The sequence below is a fragment of the Sinohyriopsis cumingii genome, chromosome 6 (genome assembly GCF_028554795.1).
Source record: "Sinohyriopsis cumingii isolate HCF-2022 chromosome 6, ASM2855479v2, whole genome shotgun sequence".
Lineage (NCBI taxonomy): Eukaryota > Metazoa > Mollusca > Bivalvia > Unionida > Unionidae > Sinohyriopsis > Sinohyriopsis cumingii.
In genome coordinates this window covers 27,667,207-27,692,325 of record NC_142966.1, presented here as the reverse complement: position 1 = coordinate 27,692,325, position 25,119 = coordinate 27,667,207, and the positions used below count along the sequence as shown (strand labels likewise).

Sequence of the window (25,119 nt, the reverse complement as noted above, 5' to 3'; positions counted from 1 at the left end):
CAAATCATCACTTAGGACAATGGAGATCTGATTTTTAATCAGACTCGATCTTCAGTAAGTCGCCACTGTATATATTTTTTATTGTTTACTATAGGCAATTGAGTCGCAGAGAAAATATATATTTGATATGTTTAAATCTTTCTGAGTATTATACCTATTGAATTAATATGAAATTCACATGAATCGAATTAAAATGAATATTAATATGAATATATCGTCATCTCCCACGTGCGACTTAATATACCATAATATATGTTATTATACGAGATTGTGCTCACTTACAGTAACTGTTGGTACAAATACAATCATTCGAATACCTATATATGCATATATACATAGATACAAACATACATACGTACATACATACACACATACATACATACACATTTATAAATACAAACATGTGTATACCTATGCACACACATGTATTTATAGACATATAAACATATTCATTAGTACTGGAAACCTCTACGGGCCAGGTATTGTAAGGGCAATTAGAGGTAATGATATGGGCATTTTACCTCTTTGAAAACAGTCTAGCAGGTGGGCAAACCTAGAGAAGCATTACTGTACATATACATTTATCCCTAACCTATGAATAGTTCAAAACTTATAAACGTAAATCTTAACATGGATTGAATGGTAAAAAGTGATGAATACATATTCAGCTAAACAACAACGTTTTGTAAGGCTCCCATTTTATTCTAAATTGCTGTTAGAACATGCTTTAGACTATTGCTACATAAATTATGGATATGGGTCACCAGTTCTTCAAATACTCTTTTGGTTTACTACCTTTTATAAGCCAAATGAGAGCACTTTTGTTTTGAGTCTGTGACAGAATAAGGATGAGTAGAAGATGGCTTCGTTAAAGAATATTACTCACTTGGAATTCTGACTCGTACTCATCTTTGTTTGCTTTCTTCTTCATAACGTGGTCCCAAAATGAGAGAACATGTATGCACTGAGCCGTCTGTTTTGCTTTCTGATTGGCGTTTTGGTACACTAACTCTGAAAATGAACTTCGATCTATTCATGTTGCATTACGTTCAGACGCTTCTATGTTTACACAGAACAAGCCAAACATTAATACAGAACTACAAGCACATGAACTTAGCGTAATTGTCTAGCCTATTAGATATTGATCTCATTAAGTCTGTAAAATAAATATTTCAGAAGGTTTTCTTAGAGCCACAGCTAGGTAACGAAGAATGCTAACCTTTTTTCAAGAAAGAACAAAATTTATTGCGAAGTATTTCATTGTTGCCCAGCTTTGGCATATTAGTGTACGATTCGTATTGTAGTTGTAGTAAGTTTTACTCAAACTGGTGATGTACAGTGAGCTTTAATGACAAGGCCTATTGATGAAAAAAATTCAATATAGAAAAATCATGAACTTATCGCAACAGTTCATTGCTTCCTTGCAACATTATGTAATGTTATCATTATTATGCCTATTAAGTTTACATCAGTGTTTCCATCGACGACAATGGCTAGATTTACTAGATTATTTTACACTCATACACATTCTAGATGTACAACAGTCCTGTCAATTTGTTTGGGATCTAATGCTTTGTCTTTGTTTATTTTATATGAAAGCATGCAATGTTAGAACCCTAGTCCATGTTTTGGGTTTCTTTTGGTATATAGAGAACCCTGATAGTAGCAGGAAAGAACAACGGCTAAGTATGATACACTTGTGTAAATACATCGTATATTTGTGTTTGGCGGTTGTTAACGGAGACAATTCGAATTCAAATGTGACCTAGGTACAATACCTTCATTAATTGTATTCATGACTATGGTAATCATCTCACTGTAACAATATTTCAAGGTAAAACAATTTTCTCGTCATGGCGCCTAAACACGTCACATGTTTCTAATGTAGGTTATCATTATAGTGAAATTTACCTTGAGCGACACTTATCTCTTCCAGTTCCTTTGCTTCTGTTTCCTCACTCTTGCGGAAGGTTCTTTGCACCTGCTTCCACCCACCTTGACCATCTAATCTACCTTTACTGATAGAAGCAAGAAGTATCTTTAAATAAATGTCTTTATTTGCAAATGTTACTGGTAGGTATAAAGGATGATATAAAGAATCAATTTTCCAGAGACATAAATGTATCACAAAAATAACATGTTATGAAACTGTGCCGATATAAAATAATAATTATATAAATTATGGCCTAATAATCATTTATACACACGTTACTTCAAGTATTACCTTCGTCTTCTTACTGTCAGCACAATTAAGACAGCAGCTACGATAACGACAACAATCACTGTAACGACAACACCGATTATGATACCTTTGTTGTCTTCCTTGGCGTAAGCTGCAATTGAAAACATTTGAAAAACGATATAAGTAAAATACCCCAATTTACTTTTGAATTGTGACGGGATTTTGCTAATGACATAGTTCCGCAATTAACAATTTAACAATCTCTTTTATACTATCTTCAAAATATCCTATCTGGTACTTCCAGGGATAAAGTGTAAAAGCATGATAGTACATTTTCGACAGACTATCATACGACCGTACCATTTAGCTTGAGTAAATATCCGTTTCAACTTTCATGTTTGATTTTTTGTTCATGTCTTTTTTTATGATGATTTTACAAATCTATTCCTGGCCATGTTTTTCTTTCAATAAAAAGCATGAATGGGTAAACATATATGCGAGAGAAACATTTTTTTTAAACAAATGCGCTCTATTCGTATTTGATCAGAATACCAGTATTAGCTCACACGGCATAATTCAGGAATTAGTTCAGGAATTATCTATTTAAACAACACGTTAGGCAGAAAGCAAATCACTAAGGAATCTCAGTTTGAAAGTTTCATTCCCCATCTCATATGCAGCTGTTTTTAACTGTGTGTCCAATAAGAAAAACAAATCACTCAGATAGCTGTTGAAGTCAATAGCCATCTTAGTCTTTCCAGTAGTTGTTAAAGAAAGCATTTTGACAAACACAGATAACAGTAGTGCAAGCAAAAGTGAGTAGTGAAAGGGGTGAGATTAGCGTCAATGGGAATTAGCATTAAAAACACCCCCTGGGCGAGATTAGCGTCAATGGAAATTTAACATTAACCACCCTGGGCGAGATTAGCGTCAATGTAAATTTCACACGGGCAAAAAACCCTGGGTAAGATTAGCGTCAATGGAATTTAACATTGGAGAAAGGAAAAAAAAGGAAATATTGAGATTAGCGTCAAAGGCATTCGAACAATGGAAAAAAAAATATCGATTCTAGGGACAAAGGCAATTGAACATGGGGAATAGAGTTTGGGTCTGTCTAGGGACAAAGGGAATTGAACATGGGAATAGAGTTTGGGTTTGTCTAGGGACAAAGGGGAATTGAACATGTTAGAAAAAAAAAACTACTTTAGGGACAAGGGGAATTGAACATGGGATTTTTTTTTTAAATATTTTTATAAAGGGGTAGGCAATCGAAAGGCTATCTCTTTTCGAGAAATGTGGGTGGCCCTGAAAAGGGCCTTTGGGTTTATGTTAATATTAATATTAACATAGACGGCATCTGTCACATCTTCTTCTTCTTAAACTCCTTCTAACTGCAGGTCCATACACAAGTACCCTCTTGAGGCATCCTTGTCTTTCTATGTAAACTCTTCTCATCCATAGACTAGTATCTGTCCTATCAACAACAGTCCACTTGGACCGGACATACATGAGCATGTCCATCCTAAACATCATGGAAGACACAAGGGTGGATGATTCAACTGTGGTCTACATCGTGAGGCGACGAGAACAGGTGAATCAATGCAGTGAACTGCGCTTATTTATAGGTAGAGGAAGGATTGAAACGGATTGAGTCCATTCACCAATCCGAACACGCGTTACAAAATTCAGTCAGTCCGCATCCAATACGAAGAGAGCAGTCTGTGACGTCATGTGGTCTATATAGACTCGCTAGCGCCTGTGTGCTGTCAATCTATGCGACAGTGATTCAACATGACGGAAAGTCAGAAAACGATCCATTGGGGTGCACCAGCAGTGGAGACCGCCCAAGGGAACCCGGACTTACTTTCAGAAGAGGTACATTGGGATTTTGTGGATTTTCTTACCTCGCAAGAATTTGTTCCGGAACCTTCGTCTCATTCTTCATTACCGCAAGTGGAGAATTTTAGACAGAGACAGAAAGAAGAATTGGAGAAATTTATGCAACGACAAAAGGAAGCGGAACAAGCTTTTCTCCTACAGCAACAGCAACAGCAACAAGAAGAGGTAAGAAAAAAGCAACAACAAGAAGAAGTAGCAGCAAAGAAACAAGAGGGTGAAAATCAAACGGCTACGGTACTGTTGGACATTTTAGCGGAGTTAAGAAGTCTGAAACAAATGTATCAGACTTCTTTATCACGACCAAAGAGAATACGACCTTCCCGAGCTAAACACGCCAACCCTGTGACTAAGCCTATCGTACCACCCTCAGTGATTTCAACCCAATCATCAGAATTAGGCCTCGGCCGTGGCAAAGGCTTAAGGCAGTTAAAGTTGATTGCTTAAACTCACCCCTACACCAAAAAAGGTCCTTTTCAGGGCCACCCACTTCTCTCGAAAAGAGATAGCCTTTCAATTTGCCAATAACTCAAAAATCAACAACAACAAAAAAAAACATTTTACCCTTATAGTACATGTCTGTGTATGAGTGCGTGAGTGTAGCTTCTTATTTTAAAATCAAAACTCAAAGACACTTACCTTATATAATTAATGTATTCTTTTTATCCATAGTTACAATCTAATTCACAATTCACAACAGAACACTTTATAAATTACATTCACTTCTTCTGTTTCTTTTTTTTTACTCTCTCTTTTTTTTCAATTTCTTCACCGTCACAGTCTTTTCCTCCTCTTCCTCCTCACTTTCTTCCCTTCTTCTTTTCTTCTCCTGTTTCTTTTTCTTCACCTGACTGCTTTCTTCCTCTGAAGAATCTCTCTCTTCTTCTGAAGAATCCCTCTTTTCTTCCGACTCCTCTTGTTTCTTTTTTGGGCAACCTGGAGACCAATGTCCTTTTTCTTGACAATAATAACAGGTATCTTGCCTTTTGTCTTTTCTAGCCCCTTTTTTTCTTTTTTGACTGTCTGGACACTCTGAAGACCAATGCCCTTTCTTCTGACATATATAGCAAGTATCTTGACTTTTATCTCGAAAGGAAGGAGAGTAGTCCGTCGGCTGGTCTGAAGAGAATTTTCTAATGACCCCTCGCAAAGCTCTGATGAAACGTTCCATCTGGGTAGTCTCTTCCATCGTTGTGCTCGGTTTGAGAGTGAAATGAATAGTGAAAGGACAAGACACACACCCTTTTTATATACGCTGGTTTGTCATGACTATAAATTAGTCTATGGTGTTTAAACTTGAGTCATTTGACGTTTTGCACTCAAGATGAAACGATCCTATTCATTCGAGAAGAAAGAAGAAGAAGAAAGTAAGAGGCAGAAACGTGATCTATCGCCTCGTACCAGAGCTGAAGTCTTGGCACAAATTCATGCCAGTGATTTTGAAGAGGACATGAGTGAACCAGAATCCGAACCCTCTAAACCAAGTTCACCACCCTTAGTCAACCCTGAAAAATACTATTCCATTCGAGAGACGGAAAAGCGCTCCTCTAGAAAATTTAGAACCACGGCTTACACCTACACAGTGAAGTTTAAAGATTTCAAGGCTGACGTACCATTGGAGAAAGCAGAAGGGTTTATCACCGAGATGTGGGATTCTTTGCTCACCGCACTCAAGCGACAATGTCAACCCAAAGAAGACGATCGCTTGACACTATCCATAGATCACGACAGCTTGAAATCCCCTGTTTGGATCGAGTTTAGCAGACCAGCAGAACTAACCCCTTCCAAAGTCATGGACAAGATTCAACACGTACAACAATCTAATGACCAGTTTGACATCACCGATGGTAAAGCCACACTGAAAATGGCCCACGTTTCTCCTCGTCAAGGGACCGGACAACGCAATAAGGTGTTATTGGTGAACGACCTTCGCAGCACCAAAAAGAGTCTCGTCCAAATTAACAACCCTCAAGACCAGATGCGCTTAGCCCGAGCCATCGTGGTTGGACGAACCTATGCCAACAAGAACGACACGGCAGAATGGAAAAGAACCTGGAAAACTATTCAACAATCGGACCGAGCCAAACAAAGAAACGAAGCAGAACTCCTGTTGAAACAAGCTGGCCTGTCCAAAGACACACCCTGTGGCATTCCTGAAATGCAAAAATTGCAAGATGTCCTAGCTCCACGCTACAACTTGAAAGCGCACCCTCAAGAAGTGCGTGAGCCTCTGTTGTTTCGAGGGAAAGACTTTAAGGACGGAAAATACATTCATGTCTATTATCACGATGACCATTTCGATACCATTACCACTATCACTGGATTCCTGGGATACAGTTTTTACTGTGAGAAATGTGACTATGGCTATAACAATCGAGAGCAACACAAACATTGCGGATGGAAATGCCCAGGATGTTTGGCCTCTCCACCCTGTCTGAGCGAAGGACAAGAAAGAGTACATTGTGCTGCTTGTCTGCGCACGTTTGTCAGCCCTGCCTGTTACCAACAACATCTGAAGACGCAAGGTTCACAGCAGAAATGTGCTTGTCAACTGCTGAGACGGTGCCCTACGTGTCAACAAGGCCTACGTACCAATAATGCCAAGGCACACGTATGTTCAGGAAAGAAAAAATGTCACATTTGTCACCACATCGTGGACTTGGAACACCAATGCTACGTGCAAAAATACCAACCCCCACCAGAGAAAGAGGACGGTCACAAGAAGAAAGGCAATTTCATCTTTTTCGATTTCGAATGCATGCAAGAGACTGGCATTCACATTCCTAATTTCTGCGTGGCTCATCGAGCGTGCGAGAAGTGCATTCAAGAACCTATCTTCAGTCATTGCCCTCACTGCAGCAAGATTCCCGGAGGGCGTGAAAAAATCTTTCGAGGACCGAACACGTTAGCCGATTTTGCCCAATGGGTCTTAGATCCCATCGACAAGACGTGGAGCCAAGAGGACATCGAACGTTACAGAGATTGTCATCGTCATGCCACAGTGATGGCTCACAATTTCTCCGGATACGATGGACAGTTTCTTCTCAGATACTATACGGAACAAGGCACCGAACGTCCTAAAGTGACTTTGAACCTAGCCAAAATCATTTTCATGCAAGTGGGACAAGTGCAATTTAAAGATTCGATGAGCTATTTGGCCATGCCTTTGAGTCGAATGCCTAAAAGGTTTGGAATGACAGAAATGGCTAAAGGGTACTTTCCACACTTTTTCAATACGGAAGCCAATCAACACGCCGTTCTACCCCATTTACCTGAGGCTCACTATTACGACCCCGACAACATGCGTACCGAACAACGAGAAGCTTTCTACGCTTGGTACCAGACTCACGCCTCCGACCCTTTCGACTTTCAGGAAGAAATGCTAAAGTATTGTCGTTCTGACGTGGACATTTTACGGCGTTGCTGTGGAAAATATCGAGAACTGTTCATGGAACACGGAGGGGTCGATCCTTTGAAAGAAGCTTGCACCATTGCCAAAGCGTGTTCCTTAGTGTATCGACAACGATTCATGCCTGAAAACACCGTGGCTGTCATCAGTCCTCAAACGACCCACTATGTCAAACGTCAATACTCGGTCAAAGCCCTACGTTGGTTACATTACTTGTGCGACAAGGAAGACAAATGGATTCAGCATGCCCGCAACGGAGGAGGCGAAAAGACCATCGGAATGTATTCGGTCGATGGCTGGGACTTAGAAAACCCTAAGATCGTGTACGAGTTTAACGGTTGCTTATTTCACGGATGTCCCGTCTGTTACCCTGATCGTAGCACTAAAAATCAGTTTTTACAACGAACCATGGAAGACTTGTACCAGGACACTTGTCAGCGACGCCTAAGGTTAGAACAGCAAGGATACCAAGTGGTGGAAATGTGGGAACACGAGTACGATCACCGTATGAAAACCGATCCCGAGTTTAAACGTGCCGTGGAAAGTTACAAGCTGATGGACCCCCTAAACCCGAGGGATAGTTTGTACGGAGGAAGGAACAATGCCACCTGTTTGCTGTACCAAGCCGACGAAGAGAAAGGAGAAGAAATCAAATACTTGGACGTGTGTTCGTTGTATCCTTACGTGTGCAAATATTGTCCCTTTCCTGCAGGGCACCCACAATTGTTCACGGAACACATCGACCTGAAAAACATTCGACAATACAAAGGCTTGATCAAGTGTAAAGTTTTGCCTCCCACGAACCTATACTATCCCGTCTTACCTCACCATTGTCAAGGCAAACTGATGTTTCCATTGTGCCGTACTTGTGCCGAAACGTGCAACCAAGACCAACCTTGTCAGCACACCCAGGAAGAACGGGCCTTGACGGGAACCTGGGTCAGCGTAGAATTGTTCAAAGCTCTGGACATCGGATACCAACTGTTAGAAGTGTACAAAATGTGCCACTTTCCCAAGACACAACAATACCACAAGGGTGACCCCAGTCAGAAAGGCATTTTCGCCGACTATGTGGATGCCTTTTTGAAACTGAAGCAAGAAGCCAGCGGCTATCCTTCCTGGTGTCACACTTCCGAAGACGAAAAGACATTCAAAGAGAAATACTATGAACAAGAAGGCATCTCTTTAGACCACATCGAGAAAAACGAAGGCAGGCGGTCGTTTGCCAAAGTGATGTTAAATTGCTTGTGGGGTAAAATGGCACAACGACCGTGTTTACCCAAGACGGAATATTTGACAGAACCTTCCCGCTACTTTCAGATGATTCATGACAAAACCAAATACATGAAACACGTGGACGTCGTTCGCGAGGATTTGATTTTGGTCAATTACGAAGAAGATCTGGACTTTGTACAAGACGACCCCTTTGGAAATGTCATCATTGCGGCTTACGTGACAGCTCATGCTCGCTTAAAAATGTACGAAGCATTAGAACTGTTAGGGGAACGTGTAATGTACTTTGACACGGACAGTTGCATTTACATCCATCACCCGAGTCAACAGCACCCTGACATCGAAGGAGACCGTTTAGGAGCCTGGACAGACGAACATCCCGACGACAAGATTCTAAGTTTCGTCAGTGGTGGTCCCAAAAATTACGGCTACGAATACCGGGACCCACAAGGAGAATTGCACACGACGTGTAAAGTGAAAGGATTGACTCTGAATTATCGTACCAGTCGTGTGGTGAACTTTCGGGTATTGAAAGAAACCTTGCAATCGGGAGAGGATGCAAACTTTAAAGTGACCACCTATCAACCGAACAAAATTGTACGTTTACCCACTCACCACATCGTCAGTCGACCCTTGGAAAAAGTCTATCAAATCGTGTACCAGAAGCGAGTGCGAATTCCCAATCATTTCACCTTACCGTATGGACACGTCGGTATTGGTCTGTATATAAAAAGGAACCCTAGGCAAGATCGATAGTTCATTGTGACTACCAAGACCGAGCGAACAAGATGAATACTTTCAGAGAGACACAAAACAAGTTTAGACAGGCACAATTCAAGTGTGGGGCTTCTGAAGTGGAATGCGATTGTGAGCCTTGCGACTTTTCAACCTGTGTTAATGACGGTGCCAGAAGAACCCGTCACCCAGGACGGGACTGTCGTGGACAGGCCTGAAAGACCCTTTCAGGAGGACACTTGTGTGACCTTACCCCCTACTATAGAACTGGTTAGAACATTACCCAAAACATGTTGTACAGACACTTGTGTTTATTCCACGTTAATGGTTATCATGTGCCTTTTATCCTTATACTTAAGCCTTTGGCTTTTATGTATTTTTGTCTTTCGTATTCATGTTTGAAACATTCAATAAACGTGTTCTGAAAAAAAGTATATAAACTCTTGTCTTGTTTGTTTTCGTGTCACAAGTGACATTTCTCACACTATGGCTACCTCTGCTGTCTCTGCTCCCTCTTCCTCCACTGTCAAAGTCATAGACGAACACTTAGATCGTGCCAGTTGGGAGGCTTTGTATCTTCGCCATCCCTTTAACATGTTCATTGCTGGACCTAGCGGTTCAGGCAAAACCGAATTCGTCAAACGTTTGATCGAACATAAACATCATTTGATCGATCGGCCACCTCAGCGGATCGTGTGGTGTTACAAAGAGTGGCAATCGGCGTACAGCCTCTTGCGAGAAAGTCAAGGCGATTCCATCGTGTTTGTGGAAGGCATTCCTAAAGAAGACGACGGCATCGTCTCTGACTCCCGTCAAACCCATTTGGTCATTTTTGACGACATGTTAGGAGAAGACGAAGAAGAAATTAAACTGTGGTTCACGCGCAAAGGGCATCACCGTAATGCCAGTGTCGTTTACATCACCCAAAATTTGTTTCAACAAAGTAAAGCCCATCGCACCATCAGTCTCAATGCGCATTACGTGATCTTGTTTAAAAGCCCTCGAGATAAATCGCAAGTGCAAGTCTTAGCCAAACAGTTAGGAACGCCTTGGCTGACTCAGGCGTACGACGATGCCACTCAAACTCCACACGCCTATTTACTCGTCGATTTGAAATCTACGACCCCCGAGGATTTGCGATTTCGTACCCACTTGTTTCACCACTGGTGCCAAGACGGAGGGCCTGTCCTGTACACGTCTCCGTCCTCGACTTCAATTCACTCCACATAAAAAAATCTATAAGAACCTCAGACCCTTTTTCGTCTGTCTCACTCACAGTGTGAACATGACGTCCCTTCAGTCGCATCTTCCCGTCAAATTGATTCGTGCCTTGTACGGCATCAGTCGAGAAAAAAATCCACAAATACGAGCTCGTGTCTTAGAAGCTAGTCTCAAAGAAGTCTTACGATGGTTCACGGTGACGGCACGTCAAATACTCCAAGGAATCATTCAGATTCCTCATCAAACCAAACGCTTTTTCGATCGAAACAAAGTCGCTTTGGTCCAACTGGCCGATCCCCGTATCGACACTCAAACCAAAAAACAAATCATTTTGAAACCTGGAGGGAGTGGTACTCTAGGAGGGGTCATCATTCGCTCACTCTTAAGATGGGATCCTAATGCCCCCAAAGTTATCCCCAAGAAAAAAGTCCAACGAAGCCCCAAGAAGAAAAAGAAAAAGACCAGGTCCCCAAGAAGAACTTCTCCAGTGGCGGGACCCTCCTCTTACCAGACACCACCCCGGGAAAAGAAAAGAAGCCCCCAAAAAAAGAAAAGTCCACAGAAGAAAACTAGTCGCAAGAGAGGCACTTCGGCCAGGAGGCAACTTTACACTCGCAAACCACGACCTGCCACGGCGGTGACCGCATCTCCGGCAGCCTCACGTTCATCCACTTCTCCGTTGATGACACCAAGAACTGAAGAGTACTTGGAGACGTTGATCACACCAAGAACTTCTCCGTTGATGACCCCAAAAAGAACTTCCCCAGTGGCAGGACCCTCCAATTTAGTGGCAGTGGTTGCTGCTCACAAAGTACCTTCTCCCAAAATCAAAGTCAATGAAAGATCGGGTATGTTACAAAGTTTACTGGATTTGTCCAAGCAAGAACTGGCTCGATTTAGTCCGTTGCGTACCCCTCCACGACGTGTCATGCCTGTCCTCAAACTGATACGCCGTAAAGACAATCAGTGGGGACGCGTTCCAGTATAAAAAAGACCTGTGACCAAGTCGGGGGTATCAGTGTTTTTTTGGTGCTCCTGAAGACTCAAAGATGTCACCCTCCAGAAAACCCCAAGGAAAGAAAAGAAAAGGACTACCACCACGTTTAGTCAAACATGGGGACATGTTATCTGTCCTGTCCAAAGTTTCTCCACCTCTACGAAAAAAACTCATTCAATCGGCCTCCAAAGAGGTCATCGATACCGTGTGCGAATGTTGTTTGAACGTTTTGAAAGGCACGATCCCTTTGTCCAAACACCAGAAACAATGCTTAAGCAAACATCGTCACGTTCTTCGCCAAATGGTTCAAAAGAAAATTCCCATTCGTCAAAAGAAGAAGATGTTAGTCCAACGTGGAGGCATTTTGCCTCTCTTCTTAGGCCCCATACTGAAAGGAGTCTTGGGAACCATGTTGGGAGGACTGGTGGGAGCAAGATAAAAAGGCCCTCGGAAGTCCCAAGATCTCAGAATCGACCCCTGACAACCCTATGGAAGGACGAAAACTAGCTTTAGTGCCTTACAAACGATGGATGGAATACCATCGGTGGCAAGAACAACGCACCCCGCATTTACCTCCCAATCCCAATTTGAGCGAGATGTCCCAGTTACAACACGAATTGCAGTCATTAATGGATCGCCAAGATTTGTCCGAAACAGAAAAATCGCAAAAGTACGGTCAACTCTTGCAACGACTGCAACTCTTTCACCAGAAGGCTTTAGACGAAACAGCTCTACCCACTCTGAAAGATTTTAAGACCTTGATGAAAAGTCCAGCACCATCACCAGTACCAGTACCAGTCCCACCACTACCAGTGACCAAGACAGAAAAAGGAGAAGAAGAAGAAGAAGGGTTTCAAACTCCACCAGAAAAAGTACGCAAGTTAACAACACCACCTACCTCCAGATGGATTAAAAAGATGATGCCCACCCCTTCTTCATCACAAGAGAAAAAGAAAGTGAAGACAGAAGTGAAGACAGAAGTGAAACAAGAACCGATATCCCCCGCTCAGACATCCTCCTCCTCTTCAACACCAATTGCCGGTCGTACACGCAAAGCATTGCAATCCAAGAAAATACCCCAAGAGAAAAAGAGTAGCATCCTCCAAGAGTGGGTGCCTTATTACCACACCAACCAACACAAAAAAATGGAAAAAGTCTTAGCCAGCATTTACTACGATCCCTCCCATCCTGCAGGTTACACAGGAGTTCAAAAATTGTATCGTGCTGCCAAAACGCGACTGAAAAGTCTCCGTTTACCTCAAGTGCAACGATGGTTACAAGAACAAGCTACCTACACTTTACACAAACCCATTCGACGCAAGTTTGCCAGAAGTCGCACCCGAGTGGAAGGCATCGATCATCAATGGCAAGCCGATTTAGCTGATGTCTCTCATTTGGCCAGCTACAATCGTGGCTACAAATATTTGTTTTGTGTCATCGACGTCTTTTCCAAATTTGCCTGGGTCGTGCCCTTGACTTCCAAATCGAGCAGCGAGTTAGTGCGAGCCCTGCAACGGGTGTTGAAACAAAGCGGTCGTCACCCTCTTCGATGGCAAACGGACAAAGGCACCGAATTTCTGAACCAAGCTTTCCAAAAAGAATTAAAGAAACGTGACATTCATTTTTTTACCACCGAGAATCCCGAAACCAAAGCCAGCATCGTGGAACGTTTTCAACGCACTTTGAAAGAACGCATGAGGAAATATTTTACGCATCACCACACTCTGAAGTACATCGACATCTTACCGCACCTGGTGCAAGCGTACAACCAATCTTACCATCGAAGCATCGGACGTGCCCCGCAAGACGTGACTCCCGACAACGAAGTGTTGGTGTTTGAGCATCTGTTCGGTACGTCCCCGACGAGGGCTGTCCCCAAGAAAAGTGGAGAGTTGGCCGTAGGAGATTGGGTGCGCATTGGCAAAACCAAACGCACTTTCGACAAAGGTTACTTACCTAACTGGACGACCGAATTGTTTCGCGTCACTGGACGAGTGCATGGCCGTCATCCTACCGTCTATAAATTGGAAGACATGAACGGAGAAGTGCTCAAAGGAACGTTTTATTTGCCCGAGTTACAACGTGTCACCAAAAAAGAAGACGACGTGTACGACATCGAAAGCATTCTCGAACGCAGAACCCGTAAAGTGGGCAAACGACGTGTCAAAGAAGTCAAAGTACGTTGGAAAGGATATCCACCCAGTTTTGATTCTTGGATCGACGCTTCGCAAGTCATCGACTATAAAAAGAAGTGACCATCATGCCCTTTCACACAGACGCAGCTACGTCAACCACTCCTCCTTCACCTAGTTCTTCTGTGCAAGATTTACAAAAACAACCCTTGTGGGTGTGGTGTGGAGAACGTGTGCCTAAAACGCAAATCGTCTTTTTCTGCCAAATCTTCGTGGTGTATTGTGTCATCGGGGCAGCCATTGCCAATTTGAGTTTGCAACAAGGAGACAAACAATTGTGGACCATTTTATTGAGCAGTTGCATCGGTTACCTTCTTCCCAATCCCTCCCTGAAATTCTCCTCGAACGGGAACCACGGAAACCTTGTGTCCAGTGCCAGTGCCAGTCACCACTCCAACAACAACCACAACCAGAACCCCATTTTGGGCGGAGACACGCCTCTGACATCCACGAACCCCTCGGACAGCCACAGAACTCTGGAATTATGAGTCACGAAAACCAATTTTACTTAACCTTACCCAGTGACAGTTCCATGGAGGTGTTTCCCCACAACACGTTGTGCTGTTACACGGCTAAATTACCTCAAGCCATCCAGTTAGATCACGAAGCCCATTGGGAAGTGGCTTTAGTAGAAATGATTCACCCTACACAAATCCAAAACATCACCGAAAAGCAAAACACTTTTGAGGTCGAAATCCTGAACCAACAATTACAAGAAGCCACGAATGACATCGGGTTTTCAGGGGACACAAGACCATCCAACAATTCACCCTTCAATATCTACACCTTGAAAATTCCGGCAGGGTTTTATTTTAGTGGCCAACATTTGGTGGACACCATTACTTCCAGGTTCGAGTTAGCCTTTGGTAAAGCCCTGAACAGAGTCAAAAAAAGTGTCACCCTGGAGTACCATAAAGTGGCTCGTCGCTTACTGATGAAATTTCAGGATACCCAAACGATGTCCATCAGTTTTAATCGTGACTTGTTTGATATTTTAGGTGGAGACACAAAAATGGCTCCAAATTTTAAACCGAAGATCAACAGCAATACGGAATTTTACAAGTTTTTTCGATTCCCTGTAGAACTGAACCAAGGACTGAATTTGATGTTCGTGTACTCCGATGTGGTGGAGTATAACGTGGTGGGACACACCTCTGTACCGTTACTGCGTGTCATTCCTTTCAAAGTGGATAGTACCACGACCAGTGACCAGGAAGGTGGAAACACCTATCACGTCCACCGGGAATTTGTGCATCCTCATTATTTGCCTGTCAGCAAGTCGTATTTGGACACGGTCAACATTGCTATAAAAGGAGATTTGGGACAAAATATTCCATTCACCAAAGGAAAAGTCACGGTGAAACTCCATTTTCGAAAACGGTTCTCTCACGACTCGTAAGTCATGTATCCAGTGTATCGAGGGGTTGCACGACAGCGAGGACACGGTTTAGGAGATATGTTAGAATCGGCCTTTCGTTCGGTGGCCCCGGTGTTGAAACCGATGGTGACACGCGGATTGCACGCCTTGAAAGATGCGGCACTGACACAAGGCAAAGAATTTCTCCAAAATGTCATCATCGACAAACAAAACCCTAAAGAAGCCTTCATGAGGGCAGGCAAAAATGTCTTGCTGCAAACGGGTAAAGACCTTTTGGGCCGACAAGACACACCTATAAATGCCCTGCACGCTACCGAGTCAAGCATTCAGCAAGGATAAGGCAGAAAGAGACGACGAAGAAAACACCCTTTCACCAGACTTCAAGCTAGAAAGGCCAAGAAAAGAAGAACCGTTCGAGACTTAGACGTTTTCGATTATTGAGACACTGCAACAAAAACATGATGCACCGAGAGTCTTGCGCCTGTTCCAAGACGGAACTGGATCTGTTTGCCATGCCCCCCACCATGATGACCATGCAAGAATCCCAATGGGTGGAATTTCATCCCGTCTCTTCATTGACCGATTCCGCTCCCATCGAGTTTGAAATCAAGGGACAGCCCGAAGATTACATCGATCTAAATAGCAGTTACTTGTACCTGAAAGTCAGAGTTCTAGATAAGGATGGAAATGCTATAGACACTGAGCCAGTAGCTCCCGTCAACAATTTCATGCATTCCTTGTTCAGCTCAGTGGACTTGTACTTGAACAACAAACTGGTCAGCAGCAGCATGGATACTTACCCTTACCGTGCCTACCTGGAAAATCTCTTGACGTACGGAATAGACGCCAAGAACACTCATCTCAATGCCTGTGTGCTATGGGAACCTGACGACGCGGGCGAATTTGATAAATCAGGTCTTGAAGCTGACCCCAAATCAAAAACAACCAAAAATGAGGGATTTGTTGAACGAAGAAAGAGAATCATAGGACCCAACCAAAGTTTAGAACTGATGGATCGTTTGCATTTGGACATGTGGTTGCAAGAAAAATATTTGCTGAACGGGGTGGATGTCCGCCTGAGACTGAATCGGAGCAGTACCGCTTTCCATTTATTGGCTGATGCTGGCGAGTACAAAACCAAAATCCAAGAAGCCAGACTCTACGTACGTCGTGTGGAAGTGTTACCTAAAGTAGGTAACGACATCAGTCAGACGTTGAGCAGAACGACCGCCAAGTATCCGATCCGACGCGTAGAAGTGAAAACTTTCACCATTCCTAGGGGACAGCGATCCATGATCGAAGATCATCTCTTCCAAGGACAGCTACCCAAACGTTTGATCCTTGGTATGGTCTCGAATGAAGCCTTCAACGGAGCTATCACTAAAAATCCTTTCAACTTTCATCACTTCAACGTGTCCAAGATTGAAGTCAGTCGCGATGGCAAGACCTTGTGTACCCGACCTTTCGAACCTGACTTTGAGAAGAAGAATTACTTGAGATCGTACTTGTCCTTGTACGAAGCCACGGGACAGTTAGGAACCAACACCAGTCACGGCATTACGTACGACGATTATGACGGAGGCTATGCTTTGTGGGCTTTTGATTTCACTCCAGACCAAGGCAGCGACGAGGGACATTTCCACCCTATAAAATCCGGCCAGATTCGTGTGGAAATTCAGTTCGGAAACAGAATCGGTGATGATGATGTAACGTTGAACGTCATCCTGTATGCAGAATTCGATAATACCATAGAAATCAACAGTTTGAGAGAAGTCATTCTAGATTACTAGAAGCCATGGAAGACTGTTATCCCTCTTTACCTAGTGGAGAAGCTTTGAAGATGGAATGTGAGGAGACCGTGGAAGGAGAATCCCAACACAAAGACGAAAAGGACATCGTGATCAAGTCGAGATGGCCAGAACAAGAACAGCAATTGGTCTCCTACTGTGCTACATACCTGGCAGACACAATTACGACATGGATGAAGCATGATTGCTATGGATGTCAAAACATCAGTCAAGAAGAAAAATTCAACGAATATCTGGACGAAGCTTGGAGTCTGTTTAAAAAAGACATTTTACGTTGGTGGTATAAAGACTTGCGTAAACATTTGTGTCCTCCATTAACGACTCGAGACATCCATTACATCAAAACCCTCTTTGACAAATTCAAAGAGAAAGTCGAGATCGAAATTGATCACTTATTATCAGCAAAAGAACATTTAGTGACTTATTTTGATCGTGATTTTTCTAGAAACGATGAGAAAGTAAATCGTTGATTTTTTTACTAGTATGCTTATTTTGTTGTCTTAAGCTAGGAAACGTAGTGTCCATCCATGACTCAATGACTTGCAACAGTGGAAATCACAATTTCATTCACAACTTTGCCAACCCTGTTTAAAGTAGAGTGTAAATTGAAAAAAAATGTTTGATGTTATATTGTTGGATTATTGTTAAAAAATGTTAGAGTTGTTGGTTAGTGTTAAGTGATTTTTGAATAAAAAATTATGTGTTTTGAAAAAAAATGCCTTTGTGATTTGTTTGGCTATAAGAATGTTTGATTCATGCTCTTTGACTTCTTACTATCCCTCTCATGACACTCATTGAACATTGCGGCTCGAAAACCGTGGAGGGATGTTTTCCTTCACGTCCGCGCTTTGACTTTAAGAACCGGGTTGTTTCCAGTCTAACCATCCATTGTCGACTCATCCTCCTACGAAGATGTGCTCCAAACTAGCTAAGCTAAACGAAGCCTACGTGAATTTGCATAGGGTCAGACACAGTCTGATACCGAAGCCAGAAGAGATAGAGAATGTGAGAATGCTAAAAGTCACTGAAGACCTGATAGAAGAACTCTTCAGAGAAGAAGTGAACAGGGAGAAAGAAGAATGGACAGAGAAGTACAGACTTCAGAGACAGCAGCAACAACAACAACAGCAGCAGCAACAGCAGCAGGAACCTGAACCTGAGAGAGGCTTTGTCGATTGTCGTATCGACACCAAAGAGTTCTTCTTCTCTTTCCGAAGAAGCAGACCTATCGCCAGAAAGTCTATCCTCAGAGGACATCGCATTCTTAGAAACTAAAAGATTGCCATAGCAAACAAAAAAAAACAAAAAAAACAGCCCTTTTCAGGGCTACCCCAATACTCTAGAAAAGAAATAACAATCAATTTGCCAATGTGTGTAGGTAGAGTAGTGTGAATATAAACACTAACTCTTTTTTATAGTGTGAGGGTATGTGTTTGTGTGTTTGTGTTTGTAACATCTCACGTACGTTGGTGTGGATAGTATATTAAGATCATGTTTATTTGGCTGTTTGATGTGTGGGGAGAGTAGATTTGGGGGGTTTGATTGAATTGCTTTGCGTATGTGAATAGTATATTGGAGTGATTAATGAAAAAAAAATTTAGAATAGGAATGGGTAGTATAAAAAAGTGAGTGAGTGTTTCTTTTAGGTCCGCGCGTTGTTTTTTGGTCATGATCTAGGTAAGATCAATTTTATGTTTTTTAGGGGGATGTTTTCCTTCACGTCCGCAGTTTTAGTATAAATTGAAACTCGTTCGGCAGTCCAGCTACCCTTGTTGATTGATCAACACCAGAATGAACACGAGACTGGCGAAACTGTTGGAACTTCATGTGCATCTGGAACATGCCAGGCGCCTGTTGAACGAACTGGCCGCGGAAGCCATTGTGGAAGAAGGAAGGATGAGAGAGGAGGAGGAAAGAAGAAATAAAGAAGAGGAGGAAAGAAGATACAAAGAAGAGGAGAGAAGATACAAAGAAGAGGAGGAGAGAAGATACAAAGAAGAGGATGAGGAAAATGAGAAAAGAAGAAGAAATTTCAGAATCCCAGAAACCGAAAATTGGGATTCTGAAGCCACATATCCTGCCTCTGCTCGCTCCCCCAAAGAAAGTAAAAAGCAACTGGGGAACAAGATGTGTATGTGGCGCCAGGCCTGGAAGGTGCCACCATTAACCAGGTGTCCATGAAGTTCCAAAAAAAAACAGCCCTTTTCAGGGCTACCCAATACTCTAGAAAAGAAATAACCATCAATTTGCCAATGTGTGTGTGTGTGTGTGTGTGTGTGTGTGTGTGTGTGTGTGTGTGTGTGCGTGTAGGTAGAGTAGTGTGAATATAAACACTAACTCTTTTTTCATAGTGCGAGTGTATGTGTTTGTGTGTTTGTGTTTGTAACTACTCACGTAAGTTTGTGTGAATGGTAGATTATGGGTTTCTTTATTGTTTCTTAGCGTATGTGAAGAGTATAGTTTGGGTTTTGTAACCGCTCACGTACGATTGTGTGGACAGTAGATTATGGATTTTGTTTATTGTTTCTTAGCGTATGTGGAGAGTATAGTTAGGGTTTTGTAACAGCTCACGTACGATTGTGTGGATAGTAGATTTGGGTTTGTTTTAATGATTTGCGTGTGTAAATAGTAGATTTGGGGTTAGTTTATTGTTGCTTCACTTATGTGGATAGTATATTACATGAAATGAGAAAAGTAGGGGATGTTTTCTTTCACGTCCGCACGATGTTAGGTCATGATCTAGGTAATATCAATTTTATGTTTTAGGGGGATGTTTTCCTTCACGTCCACGCTTTTCGTATAAGAACCCACAGTCGTTCAAACCATTCTACAGAGAAGATGGCTTCGAACCACCTCGATAAATTTCAAACGTTGCAAGAAGTCCTTGACAATTTGGGCATGATAGAACAAATGCTAGTACGACTCAATGAAGACCACTATTCTTATAGTCCGCATAGAGTAAAAATGAAGATTAACAACTTAAGAAAAGCAAAGGACATGATAAGTGGTGTGATGAAGGAAATAAAGGAGGAGAAGGAGGATGAAGAGGAAAGGATAAGAATAAGAAAATGGAATGAAAAAAATTGAAAAAGAAGAAGAAAATGAGAAGAGGAAGAAAGAAGAGGAGGAGGAAGAGAAGAAAGAAGAGGAGGAGAAAAAAAAGAAGAAAAAGAGTGTAGGTGAGAAAATAAGAAGTTGGTGGAGAAAAAGAAGAAATTAGAAGCAGAAGAAGAAGAAGAAACCAAAGGCCCTTTTCAGGGCCAGCCATATTTCTCGAAAAGAGAATGACTTTTCAATTGCCTACCCCTTTATAATTTATTTTTTTTTTTTAAAAAAAAATCCCATGTTCAATTCCCCTTGTCCCTAAAGTAGTTTTTTTTTCTAACATGTTCAATTCCCTTTTGTCCCTAGACAAACCCAAACTCTATTCCCATGTTCAATTCCCCTTGTCCCTAGACAGACCCAAACTCTATTCCCCATGTTCAATTGCCTTTGTCCCTAGAATCGATATTTTTTTTTTCCATTGTTCGAATGCCTTTGACGCTAATCTCAATATTTCCTTTTTTTCCTTTCTCCAATGTTAAATTCCATTGACGCTAATCTTACCCAGGGTTTTTTGCCCATGTTAAATTTCCATTGACGCTAATCTCGCCCAGGGTGGTTAATGTTAAATTTCCATTGACGCTAATCTCGCCCAGGGGGTGTTTTTAATGCTAATTCCCATTGACGCTAATCTCACCCCTTTCACTACTAAAGTGTATTCCAAGGTAATGGTTGGGTTTAGATTGTGAGACTTGCATTAAAAGATCAAATTTTAATTGGGTGTATTGTATATTGAGCATTCGTAAGCAAACAAATGGAACATAACATATAATGGAATACAACGACAAACGTGTCTGTTGGAATGTAATACGTTTCTGTGATACTCGCGCATAGGAAAAAACAAAATCTAAGAGGAGAAATTTATCTATAGTCAATCATGATTAATTTTAAATGAGCCCTTTGAGGTTCAATCCATTATCTTATATTTACGTACTTAATAAATAATGATATTGCTAGTCATTTTTAATTTTAAGATAACAGAGTGACATTCGTGACTAAGATCCCATGGCTTAATAATGTGTAAACTTTTCATGCCAAAGTAATCTTTAGGTCTATTTGTTTTGTTAGTTATATTTCTCTTACGTAGTTTGCACAGGTCACTATTCCATCCATCCTGGCAGCCACTAATACAGCTCCCATCTATCTTTGAGCAGCTGTTGTTACCAAAGATACACATTCCACAGGTTCCATTGCATTGGAGTCCGTATCTTCCGTTTTCACATTCTGAAAGAAAACAGCCGTATAAAATATTTAGATTATGATAATCTCATTATACTTTCCCAGATTGCAATAAAATGAAGCAGGGGTATAGATTTATCATTTGGCAGAGTAAAATAAATTAACAATAGTAAATCTCAAAATATTTTCTATAATTCATTTTAATAAGCCCATTCATGCATTAACAGAAACTTCCACACACCTTTAGGTTGCCTTGTGAACAACTTGAATGTGAGTAACAAAACTCGATAAAATCTACTTCAGGACAGATATCGGCAAAACGTTATTGCATACTACATAATTTCCCCTAAAACAAGTAGTCGGTAAAACACAAATTTAAGTCCGAAATATATTTTCTATGTATCATGCATACCTCGTGTACATGTTTCATTCTGCCATCCAGCTTGACATCCGTCCATGCATGTACCATTTGTTTTTGAGCAAAGTTCATTGCCGTTCAAGCAGTTACCACAAGTATTAATGCATCCATATCCATATGTTCCTGTTTCGCATTCTAAGACAATGAATATAAAGAAAGGGAAAAACGCACATTGAATAAGTTTAATAGATAATCATTTCATTGAGATCATGTTTCCATTGTATTTGTAGATTATTTCTGCATTTGATATCATATTAGCATATATTACTTAAAGGTAGAGCTTAAGTATTCAATGTTTACAGATGCAAAGGGGTAGATATATATATAGAAATATAATCATATATAATTTAATATTATTTAATATAGAAATGTAGAAGGAGAACCATCCAATAGTACAATGCAGCATAATATATGTTTTGTGTTAATTGCAAATTTTTCAAGTGAACTGTGGCATTGTTGAACAAAGAGATACACCTTGGTACAAATGTACAAAATGCACATTACTAATTCTGGGTCACTGAGCACAAAAATGACACTTGAAATTTTTAATTGGTTCTATTTTTAAAGATATGACACTGGGTCAGTATATACGACCCTTGACTTGGGAATGGCGGAGGATAAGTGAGTTATAAAGGGAAAGGATCTCAATTTAAACCAGAAATGACTAAAATACATCTTTGACTGGATATATTAATAAATCTATGACCGGGTTTGGACAGTACTTGCTTTCTAGGCAAAACAATGAATGAAGCAATCTGAAACTGTATTGCATCATACATGATATGAATTGCATCAAGTTTATTCCTAGAAGTCATGCATAATGCAATCATAAGTAAGCTTATATCACTCTGCTGATTAAATTGCCACAAACAGCTCCAGAATTCATGCTGTGTCGTGATTTCTTGTTTGCCAGTATTTGATTTGCAAAGGGACGCATTTCAGTTTAGCCAAAGTGAGCAGACATGTCTCGTACTTGTGTGAACAATGCATATAACATCTGCTGTTTGTGGTGAAATGACCTTTGCATTACAAACGCGCAGTATAACCACTCTGGCTAAGAAAGTGTATCACCTTTATTTTGCTGCAACATTGGAGATAAGGAAAGGGGTGGTCCCCACACATATGCTGCAACACCTGTACAAACAATCTTTGTCAGTGGTTGAACAGGAAAAGGAAATATATGCCTTTTTCAGTGCCAATGATTTGGAGTAAACCAACAGATCATACCCGCAATTGTTACTTCTGCAGGGTACCTCCAGCTGGGAAAGGTGTGTCAAAGAAGAAACGGTGGATTATGCTTTATCCAAACATTCCATCAGTTATACGCCCAGTACCCCATAGAGGACTGTCAATTCCTGATGCATCAGAATCATTCTTACGTGAGTCAGACGAGGAAGAGGATGAAACTTCTAGTCCTGGACTATCAATGTCACATGACCCATATATTCTCCCATCATCCTCCTCTGAACAACACCTCAGGGATTTGGAACTATCCAATAGTAAGGCACTGCTGCTGGGCTCACGAATGCAGCAGTAGAATCTCGTGGCAGTTAGTCGTGCGAGCGATTTCCACTACATCAGGAATGATTGGCCAATCCGACAGCCATTGGAACCTGGGTGGAGAAGTGTACAGCATTCACCACCTGATGAATCAAGGAAGATTTTGTTGCCACCCGTGCACATCAAAATAGATCTGATGAAGAGCTTTGTGAAGGTCATGGAAAAAAACACAAGCAGCTTTTTTAAGTGTCTCCGAGGTGACGTACTAAGGTTATGTGTAGCTCATATAACGGACGGTGTCTGTGTTGGACCTCAGATTCGTGAACGTCGAGATGATGCATTTGACCATACACTTCCTGTTAGCGGTTAAACATTTCGGCAGAAACAACAAGGCAGACAACCACAGGGAGTTAGTGGAAAACCTCATCAAGGCTTATAAAGCCTTGGTTGTAACAAGTCACTAAAGATACATTTATTTGCACTCTCATCCATATTTTTTCCACCAAACTGCAGAGCAGTGAGCGACGAGCACGTCGAGCGATTTCACAAGGACATTGCAGCAATTGATAAACGCTTCCAGGGCAAATGCAGTCCATCAATGCTTGAAGACTATTGCTAGACAGTGACAAGAGATGCTCCATTTAATGAATACGATTTATTAAAGTGTTACATAACAGGAAAGGTGAAATAGTATCATGCAAGGCAACAATAAACACATGAAAAGACATAGGTTTACAATTTATGATTATAACTCTACTGTCTACATAATATACACACAACATACATCGACGTAAAATGTAAAACCTTAAATATATTGGAAACAGTAGCCAATCTGTTGTTTTAATTGTCATATTTGTCAGCACATAAAAATCCATAATAAATTGTACATTTTATCTCTGAAACCGACGAATTCTACCAAATTGTAGACCAATGATATAATAAAGACGAACTTTGACAAATATATTCATGTCCTAAATTATTGGAATAAACAAAAGAGGAAAATGTTTCATCTAACGGTATCAACATAAATGCTATCAACATAAACTGCTATACATATTTTTATAAGTACATTGACTGTGTCCTGGACCAGTTGTGAGTGTTACATTCACCGCGTATCCTTTTCAATAATAAAAAAACATATTTATATAAAGGTTCACTGAATGCACCAGTCAAGTAGGCTGTATTACCCATATCGTGCATTATAAACTACGACTATGTGCAGTTCATTTAAAGCAGAAAATTTTATAAAATTACACACATCTGAAAATTGTGTTCTCTCTCGACGAGAAGCAGAAACCCTTAAGATATATTCTCTTGGATTGTCCTGTTTTGAAAAATCTTCCCATACCAATTGTGCTACTGATAGAATCGCATTCCTTCCTGTAATTTGTGGACCTTTGTTAATCAGTGATTAGCCATTAGAGCAATATCTAGCACCGTATTTTTAATGTTTGATTTTCTAACATATCATTCTTAATGAGTTCTAAGACCTAAACAAATATCCATATTCTTAACAGTGTGAACACACAACTCAGAGGCTTTATTTGTATTGATGACAGTACCAACTCGTTTCCTTCCTCAATCTTTATGCTTTCTTTCTTCATGTCGTACCATTGGGACGCCATCTATTTTTTCAATGACTATACTCTTTTATATGACATTTACATCGTACATTTTTATTTTCTACATATCAAATGTTGATCGTCTAAGTCATAATGATGGATGTCCTCAACATATTGTTTGCTGGAGAACATAAACAAACTGATTGCTCCGAGATCTCAAAAAAATCATACGTTGATTATACTGTTCCGTTGTTTATCGATTAACTTTATCTTTTTGGGATTTTATTTTAGTGTCGTTAGTGATTTC

The 25,119-nt window shown here is 41.1% G+C and overlaps 1 protein-coding gene across 1 annotated transcript in view; it reads right to left on the bottom strand.

Annotated features, from left to right (window-relative positions):
- The window catches only part of LOC149796549 (uncharacterized), a 99,148-nt gene that overhangs the window by 36,005 nt on the left and 38,024 nt on the right, over positions 1 to 25,119 (bottom strand). The window contains exons 13-17 of the mRNA XM_089960626.1: positions 21,745 to 21,885; positions 21,237 to 21,377; positions 2,225 to 2,333; positions 1,912 to 2,018; positions 887 to 1,011 (exon numbers count right to left, since the gene is read on the bottom strand). Coding sequence (XP_089816752.1) covers positions 887 to 1,011; positions 1,912 to 2,018; positions 2,225 to 2,333; positions 21,237 to 21,377; positions 21,745 to 21,885 — 623 coding nt within the window. The remainder of the gene's footprint in view (positions 1 to 886; positions 1,012 to 1,911; positions 2,019 to 2,224; positions 2,334 to 21,236; positions 21,378 to 21,744; positions 21,886 to 25,119) is intronic.